Source organism: Setaria italica, chromosome II (assembly GCF_000263155.2).
Source record: "Setaria italica strain Yugu1 chromosome II, Setaria_italica_v2.0, whole genome shotgun sequence".
NCBI classification, from domain to species: domain Eukaryota; kingdom Viridiplantae; phylum Streptophyta; class Magnoliopsida; order Poales; family Poaceae; genus Setaria; species Setaria italica.
Window position 1 is genome coordinate 11730791 of NC_028451.1, and position 9546 is coordinate 11740336.

Consider the following 9546-nt stretch of genomic DNA (forward strand, 5'->3'; position numbering starts at 1 on the left):
AAATTGAATATGTGATTTTTTGGGGCATGGATTAGATACTACGGTTACTACAAATGATTTAGTTTTTTAAAAAATATTTGTCACATTCTTCCTGCAAGAAGCAATCAAGCCATGATGGGCATTATTGGGCTGCATGTACAATTGATTAAGATGATTGTATATCCTCGGAAATCTACAGAACAATATATATTGGAAAAGTACCTCAGCGCCACCTTTCTTAGGGTGTCCTCAATGGTCGGCGACGTCGCCTGCTCGCATCTTGATGTGGAGAAGAAAATGAGAGAGAAGGCTCGCTAGCGACGAACAAATCATTGATCGATTTCCTGCAGTTCAAGAAAGGTAAGAGGAGGTGGGCCAAGGTAGAGGAGAAAAGTGCAAAATAATTAAGCATTTTTTTGAGACGGAGGGAGAAGATAATACCTTAGTTAAGCATCCTAAAATTTTAAAATTTAAATTTGGTCAAACCATTTGATCAGAACTTAGGACAAAAAAGGTGAATTTAAGCCAAATTCCGGAGGCCCACTCCATTTGACCGTGTCCAACTCACCTTGTTTTTTGTCGGTTTCCACAAAAGGATAAGGTCCCCCTGTTTTATACCCTTCCTCTTATTTCCTTTCCTTTTCTTCCTCCCTCTACCTTATTATCCTGAGCAATGGTGACGGGTTGCATGGGATGTGGCATAGCCTGCAGGAGTGGAGGTGCCGGTAGAGAGCGACAGGCGAAGCACCACAGTGTTGCCTTCCATAGCACGCCGTCGAGAGGTGGCTTAGGCATATCTCAGCGCTGCTGCCCTGCCCATTGCCGCATCCTTCATTTGCCGCCGGTACAGGGCCCATTGCTAGGAGGTGGCTTGAGCTTTGCATGATACATGCTGCCACGCTTTGACCTGTGGCATGCACTCGCGACAGTAGATCACCACTACAGTGACCATCGATTTCCCGTTACCGCGAAAGAGGTTCCTATAACTTTCAGCCTCTAACTTTGGGTGACCGACATGTGGATCCAAATGTGATGGACCCACATGTCGGTGATTCAAAGATAGAGAGTTCAAAGTTAGAGGATCTCATTCTGTCGTTGTCAAGAATCACGGGTCAAAACTATGGCAAGTGAATTTGTTTTCTATGCGCGTAAGGTCCGGATGGTTGCACGAGAGGACACGGATTATACTGGTTCGGGCAGGAATAGCCCTACGTCCAGTGTGGGAGACTACTCGTGTTACTCGTGCAGAGTTTGCAGTAGGGGTTACAAACGGGCGAGAGAGGGAAGCTGGTCCCAAGTCTCTGTGAGTGTGTATTGATGCTCATGTGGAAGGATTGTGAGTCGGGGGCATTCGGTTTGCTTGAGAGCCGTCCCTGTCTCGGGCCCCCTGATCCTCCCTTTATAGCGTAAGGAGAGTACAGGAGTTACAATTGAGCCAGGGGCAAAAGGGGAGTGAAAAAGGTAAGCAGGGAAGTAACAGCGCAGCGCAGGGAGAAGGGCCGAGCCCCTGGGGTTGCCGCCTTCTCTTCCGGTTTGTCTCCTGTCAGCATGACCACCAAAGAGGGATGGTTGTCGTTGGGCCCCATCGACGACCCGCCGATCGGCCGCTGTAGCCGAGCATGCAAGATGTGCGTGGCGACCGACCGCTGTAGCCATGCATGATGATGATGATGACTGGCCGTCGTAGTTGTGCACGTCATAGAGGACGGGCGACCTCTGTAGCCTCGCGTGCTGACCGGGAGGCGCGGCTAACATGCCCCTGCCGCCGGGCCGAGCGGGAAACCGGGCGGCGCTCCCTCCTTTGTTAGGTAGCGTGGCCAATGAGTACCCTATGACGGATGTCACAGGAAGGGTTAGGACGGTGCAGTTGTAGCCCTGTGCAAGTCGTGGCTACAGTGCGCCGCCCGAAAACTTTGGCCGTCACGTCGAGGAGCGCGGGCGCCTTTCTGCGTGTCAGAGCCGGATTCTAGGCAAGGGCGCCCCCGTCGGTTGCATTTATGGCGAAATCGGTGGGGACCCACAAGACCCGCGCCCTTGTCGGCCGGTCCACGTCCGTCCTCGGGCGAGGCGAAGTTTTATCCTGTGGGTTCGGATGCGTCCGACCCCGCGTCCCGGGGTCAGGTGAGACGGAGCCTTGCGGCGAGAGGTTGGGCGCGTCCGACCCCTTGCGCCCGGGGTCGGGCGAGGCGGAACCTTGCGGCGAGGGGTCAGGCGCGTCCGACCTTAGGACCTTGGGTCGGGCAAGATGAAGTGAAATATTTCCTGTCCGTGCCAAGTCGGCGGAGGTCACTGTCGCCGCAGGTGGGCCCAAGCCCTTATGACCGTTGTTTAAGGAGTATAAGGAGGTCGTTAATATTTTCCCCCAACACGTTCATACAATTGTCCCGCTTCCCACCGCTTTTACAAGTGAGCAATTTCCTCTCCCGCTCACAAACGCTCTACCATGATCTACTATGACGGCTCCAAAAACCCTCGCTGAAGGCCAGGGTCTCGAAGATAACATCTTAACAACGCCGCCAAGCCATGAACGACAGCAAGCATCTGTAGTGTAGGTAGGCCAGTCCATAGAGGGACCCGTGCAATTTCAACCTTTCTTGCTCTCATCTTTTCTGAAGAGTTACATTTCTGGCTCTCACCTCGCATGCAATCTCAAGGGCCGATTTTGGTGTTGCAATTGAACACCTGAGTTGTTACAACTATTGCTTACGAGTGCTGCCAAGCATCCATATTCCATCAGTAAGAACCAGCACAAGAAAACGAACAAAGGTAGCAATGATATCATGCAGCAGACGGAAAATCATTCTATTCTTCCAAACACGGCGAGTCCCTTAAACCTACAGAGTTGGTAAAAAAGGGAAAAGAAAACTTCGACCCTACTACATACCATTGTACGGCGCCAATATAAAAGCAGCGAACCTACCTAGGCGGCCACGAACGGCAGGGGCAACTTCATGTATGCTTTATCCAATTGGGAACGCTACAAAACGAACATCCAAAACACACTCAATTACACACAGAATGTGCTCGATTCCAACATGGCTTGTGCCGAGAGGTCCGATCGCATGCGATTGGTGCCGAGAGGTCCGATCGCATGCGACTGGTCTCAGCTGGCAGGTTCTGGGGCTGGCTCTGAGGCGGTCGGTGCAGGTCTTTGTTGAAGGAGAGGAGAAAGCGCCTTCACAACAATGCTCATGTTGGGCCTGAACTCTGCTTCGTATTGCACGCATAGAGCTGCCACTGCAGCGAGCTGCAGGTGAGTCAGAAGAAATTACGTCAGTAATGGCATGCTCATTAGGAATTAGGATGCCCAAACTGAATGTAAAATATCATTTCAGTGACGTGAGTCTGAGGGGGGAAAAAGGGTGACCTTAGCAACTCCCTTTGGAGGATATTCTCCCTTCAACCTGGGATCTACACATTGCTTGACCTTGTCTTCACTTAATCTTGGAGTAGCCTGAGAGAAAAAAATGCACATAAAAGAAGTAAGCTATGGATATTTCCCTACCTTTTATTATCTGGGGTATTCTCCCCAATTTCTGACCAGATACTTCTCACTTTTCAGTAAGATTTGGTACCCAGATACCAATTGGTTGATGGATAGAACCCAATACTGGATCGATTTGTTTCTGTTTAGTTTTATCTCAATTAAATGAATAAACCAATTTCCCAAGTAACGTCTAACCCACTAGGCTATTTTGGAGAAACCATTTCAGTAGGGCAATAGCAGTATCCAGTCCTGGCTATCTAATTAATTACTACCATGATATCAAATAATAAAAACCAAACACGTTACTACTCCATATGCATCCCAACATGGTAACCATTACATATCTTGTAAATGGAGCTACGTTTTCTCGCACCCCTATTTTTTCTACATTTTATGCTTCAATTATACCAGTTGATACATAGAGCACTTGATGGGGGGTAAATATATTATACTGAATTGTACATGCGTAACCATTCTTCAGCCTGTTAGCAAAATGACTTACCCAAGTGACTAAACTTTGTTGTCCTCGAGGCATTGTGTGATCTACTGGTTTCCTTCCAGTCAAAAGTTCTAAAAGGACTACACCAAAGCTATAGACATCGCTTTTCTGTGTCAGCTGGCCAGTCATAGCATATCTGTACCAAGTAGCGCCAAATTTAGAAAGGCAGCTAGAAAAGCAGGGATTTTAAAATTTCTTAAATTCATGCAAAGAATAAAAATACTATTGTCACTGCAATATTGCAACAGAAATCATTGATGTTGCTATATTTATATTACTGTAACCCTACCATTACTTGACTAAATAATAGTTATGAAGCATGGAATAATGAAGATTACGAACAGATTGACAAATGTAGTCAAGCAAAAACAATCAATCAAGGGCAAAACAAATATAACTTTGATATTTAAATGCCTCTACCTAACATAATTTTCCCTATACTACGCAAAGAAAAGGAATGTCAGTATCCTGGATAGAAAAAGAAAATGAAATAATACATGAATGATGCATAGCCCATATTATCTTGGGCATGCTATTGAAATTAAGAAAATGCAACGAAGTAGGTGCTGAGTCTCTTGCCTCAAATTTTCATCAAGAAATTATGTGAGTGAATCCTGACATGATAACATTGCAGATAGGGAAAACAGCCACAAAAAGTGGGGATGCAATAAAAGGTTGTTCACTAGGTATAAGTAGGTTGTTGACCAATAAAATGACACTAATTTAGCTTGCAATGTTAAGTTCTGTAAAGGCTCCAGAATGTGTACTAAATGCAGTTTTTGTAATAAGTCGGGTAGGAAATCCAATAGCATATGGCCGATAACATATTCAGGTGGCTTGCCAGGAAGTCAGAACACATTCTTTTGACATACTGGTGTAGTTGTTCAACATTCTTAAAATGAAATATTCACTCAAGATACTGTAGTGTTTGGGCCAAACCTAGAAGGCAGCTGGGTAGAATGTTGGTACTTTTTGAAATATTGTTGATAAAAGAGAGACTACAGGCCCGAACATCAGCAGAAGTTCAGGTTCAATACTTGATTCCACATGGAATTCAACATTTGATGTCAGTTCAACAAAAACTACTCTGATTGCTCATTGTAATAAATTACCATTGCCTCAGTGAGTATAACCAGTGTAAAAACAATCCCTATGGTGGTGCCATAGAAGCAACCATTGCATACAGATGAAAGTTCAAGTAGTTTCATAGCTATGTCAAAATATAATGAGATACCCAATTTAAGCGGAGTGAAATTGATGTAATATATAGTGGAAAATGACTACTGAAAACTGTGGTGGTTTAGACAAAATAACCTAGATAGTCATTGCCTCATTAATATATCGTGGTGGTGAGTAGTTTTTTAGGTTATGTAGCCGCAAATGATTTATGAGACATGTATAGACAACTAAGGTCTGTCATAACGTTCCAAATAAGACTGGTCATCTACCTAGCCAACGTCCAGCTTTATTAGTTGAGCAGGTTCTAAAAATGTTAAGGTCAAGGTCATAAATCTTTATACCTGCAAATGCAAGTCTTACAAGTACATGATGACAAGTAGGCAATTACAAGCCAATGTGTATCCTCATAGGCAGGTATAAGTCAATGTGTAATTATGTACATAGACAACATCTGGGGGGAAGACCTAGGCTTTTATCCATAGCTACATATGTAAATGATTGTGGGCAACAAAAGTGACCCTAGGTTTACTAGCATGTAATACAGTTACACATACATTCACCTTGACTTGATTCATAGCACCAGGCATTAGTTACATATTATATTTAGTAGGGAAAAGATCCATGAGATGTTCTGCATTTCATGTAACCATTGTACACATAAATAATTTTCTGCTCAACAGAATGATGAAGAGTACTGGTTAGGGTAGCCATTATCTTTCGGTAGATGCTGTATATCATGGGCTTGCAATATGATTTTTTTAAAAGAAAAAGATGTGCCTTCATCAGCTTGTGTGCGTGTGTGCTTCTCAAGTGCCACAGAAGGACTTTGAACTATGATAACTTAAGTAACAGAACTACCAGTATTATATTTCACAAATAAAAATGCCTTTTCATCCATAGCAATCAACCAGATGAGCGTGGGAAGATATGTAGCCAATAATGAGCACAAACTACCAGTTAAATCACTAAAAAATATAAATCATTAAGCCAACAGTTAGGGCTTAACCAAACTAATGCAAATGCTACAATATTATAGTTGGTTCAAGAGATATGAATTATGACTGAAAAATTGCAGTGAGTAACATTAATGAAAATAAATGTGCTACACAGGAAAGCATTATTATGAATTAGGGTATTAGACAATTACTCTGGTGCATGATATCCAAAAGTTCCCAATACACGAGTTGAATGGAGGCGAGCTGCCATATCTGGTGCTTGATTTAAAAGATTGAAGTCTGCAATTTTTGCCTTGAAGTCCTCAAACAGCAGTACATTGCTTGATCTGATGTCCCGATGGATGATTGAAGGCTGAACCTTCTCATGCAGATATTCTATGCCTTTTGCAGCCTCAATAGCAATTTTGACCCTCTGCATCCAGTCAAGCACAGGTCCAGGCTGTGCACCTTGAACACCTTTTCTTCCTGTTGTATAAAGGAATATGATGGAGGTCCATTACATATGAGCATGACACCCTAAAGAATATACTGGATATACATGTGGCATGAATATGATACTAGATGCTTAACGCCTTACCATGCAAAACATCATGAAGCGAACCCATGGTTGCAAATTCATATGCCAGTATACGGTAATTTCCCTCCACACAGTAACCCAACATCTCAACAAGATTGTCATGTTTTAGCTTTGATGCCAGTGAGACCTGCAACACAGAAACATTATACATTATTTCATGCTTTTCCCTTCTGACATTATCATCATGGTATGCGGAATATGAACAGAAAAAAAGCAAGAAGCTTCATGTCCTGTGGGTGCTCACCTGTTTCAAGAACTCATCATTAGGTTCATTTTCAGATGCATCGAGTTTTTTAACTGCTGCTTGCCTCCCATCATCCAAAGTGGCATGATATACTCGTCCGTAAGAACCTTCACCAATCAGGGCACTCGATCCAAAATTATCAGTCTTTTCTTTCAAGTCATCCAATGACAATTCAGGGACATCAATTGTAGGAGGGGAGATCTCTGGCTCAGGTTGAGTAACAGGAGGCTTCGAAGATTTCTGCTTCGCTGAAAAGATAAAAACTAAATCAGCAAAGAATCAACATGTAAATGATGTAATTTTGAATATGAACCTTAACATGTAGGTCTCAAATTTGTTATTCGAATAGATTGTAGCAGAACACCTTAGAAACTTCTGTTTAAATAGAGAACCGAGGCAGTCATATATGAGACAAGAAAAATAAAACTTTTGAAAACAAGGAAGTCATAATAGATATGTATTATGAGCAAAATGTGAATTGGCGCCCTTAAAAAGAAAGGGTTCATTTGTGTAGCCCAAAGGCCAAAAGTAGCCTGTATGACATAAAATAGAGGAATGGCATTCCAATACTTCTTCGTCTACCTACCTAAATAACTGTGTACACATTTATAAGAGTGTGCAAAAATTTAATACATGAAACACAATGATATTGGGAAAGCATGCATTTGATGAGAGCAATCATTATTGTATCCATGAATTTGATCTGCATAAATTTGATGCAAGAAACAACATGATGATATTCTTGCATAATCAAGTTGCTATCCGTCTCCAAAGTAATATCTGAATCTACCTTAAGTGTATGTGCATCCAGCAACAACGTGATTCATATTAAAAACCGGAAAATTTTAGTGAATCGCCAGGAAATTGTTTTCAGATACTATTCAAACTGAATATGAGCAACTAAGTTCATTGTTGCACTGGAATTCACAACATTAATAAACAAGAAAATAAAAGCAAGCATCGAATGTAAGCATCGTACGGTCTATCTTATTGCTCTGAGCCTTGGACTGCTCCTTGTTGTGCCCATCTTCCTCATCATCGAAGTGGCAGTTACAACAAAACCACTGCCTCATATCGCTGTCCCGTCGCCTGTTCACCACTTCAGCACATGCAGCAAAACACAAAAAGGGAGTTAGCCATAAATAGTAACGTCAGAAGAAGGCATTCGTCATTCATCTACAGCAATCACTCTGCGACTAGGTACCAGAGTACAACACCCATCCCCACCTGTCCATACTCAACACACCAAGTACGACGAAGGCCTTACCTCTTGCTGATGTGCGAACTAATAACAAACTTGTTCAGATAAACAGGACGCCGGCCGGTAGTACTGCTGCTCTCTAAATAACTTGAATAAAGCTAGCAGTACCGTTCTATTTCTCTTTCAGGGTGGGTTTGGGGCCTATCCATTCCAGATATTATTGAGGTGAGTGAGTGCAGGGACGCGGGTCGCTTTCAGCCAGCCTTTTCCAGAAGCGCGTGGAGAGGGGCGCATCCGGCAACTAGAAGGAGATTCGAGGAAAAAATTCCTCTACCGGGAGACCCAGTACCTGCACCATCGCCAGGCGGCGGTCTCCGGGGTCTCCATCCGCCCCCAAAACAATCGAAGAAGGAAAACTACTTCGCCGCGCAGCAACCAAGCAAGCAAATGCAGCAACCACGAAGGGGATTGGATTGGATTGGATTGAATTGGATGGACTGGAGGAGCATCCGCGCATCCGCCGCAGGAAAGGAAGGCTTGGATTCGAGGGGACGCAGCAAGGGCCTATTCAAAACCAAACTAATCCCAACCCGGAAAAGGAAGCAAGCAATCAACCAATCCGTGAAGCGCGTTAGGGATTCCTTACCAGCGACGAACGGAGAACCCAATCGAGTTCCGGTCGGAGGGATGGGTCCTCCCACCCGCGCCGGCCCCCGCGACGGAGGAGGAGGAGGAGGATAGAGCAGGAGGAGGAGGGGTGGCGCTGGCGATGCGTGCTCGAGTGAACTGGAGTGCGGGGGGTGGAGGGAGGGGAAGAAAGAGGGGAGAGAAAGGGTGCGACCGCGGTGTGAACCTGCGGGACCACCGCAGACCAGACAAGCGGGCGAGCCGGCCGGAGCTGAAGTGCCCCCTTGTTTTTCTTTTTTTTTCTTATATATAAAAATCTTTTTTTTGGAAAAGGGTAAAAAATCTTTGGACGGCGGAGGAGGAGCCATTGAGGCAAAAGCTGTCGATCGGCGGCCTTGAAGCCGCCGCGGGCGGTGGGAAGGGTTGGCTCATTGGCTGCATGAAGAATTAGCACACGTTTTCTACACTCTATAAACCTATACAATCCGGCTTTAACATGAGCAAAAGCATGTACACGACGGCGCTGATCTCCGATAGAGTTTTGCTTCGGAGCACCGGTCTTCGTACAGCTTACGTGATAAAATGATAGCAACACAATACAATTGTAATTTGGGAGTAGTGAAGCTTCGTGGGCACCGGTCTTCGTAGAGCTTACTTTATGAGTGATAAGATGGTAGCAACACAATACAATTGTGACTTGGGAGTAGTGAATGATCCATATTTGAACGGCGTAAGGTAACGGTGAGACAGAATTATTCTGATGGATATAGTCATGAGTGCGTAAGATGAGCGATTGA

General features: G+C 44.3%; 1 protein-coding gene across 3 annotated transcripts; it reads right to left on the bottom strand.

The window, feature by feature from the left end:
- Window positions 1–2732: 2732 nt before the first annotated feature.
- On the bottom strand, window positions 2733–8979 carry LOC101765329 (PTI1-like tyrosine-protein kinase 1). Of its 3 annotated transcripts, none has more exons than XM_004956010.4 (8): window positions 8769–8979; window positions 7901–8010; window positions 6922–7169; window positions 6678–6804; window positions 6292–6565; window positions 3969–4101; window positions 3347–3433; window positions 2733–3226 (listed from the first exon to the last, which is right to left on the bottom strand). In XM_004956010.4, exons 2-8 carry the CDS (start codon window positions 7992–7994, stop codon window positions 3083–3085), a joined length of 1107 nt encoding a protein of 368 aa, XP_004956067.1. In that variant the 5' UTR covers window positions 7995–8010; window positions 8769–8979; the 3' UTR covers window positions 2733–3082. The 3 variants fall into 3 exon arrangements, with proteins under 3 accessions (XP_004956067.1, XP_004956066.1, XP_004956068.1); XM_004956009.4 differs by having other exon boundaries at window positions 7901–8020; window positions 8769–8978; XM_004956011.4 differs by lacking the exon at window positions 8769–8979 and adding an exon at window positions 8189–8324 and having other exon boundaries at window positions 7901–8020.
- Between the last annotated feature and the right edge of the window lie 567 nt (window positions 8980–9546).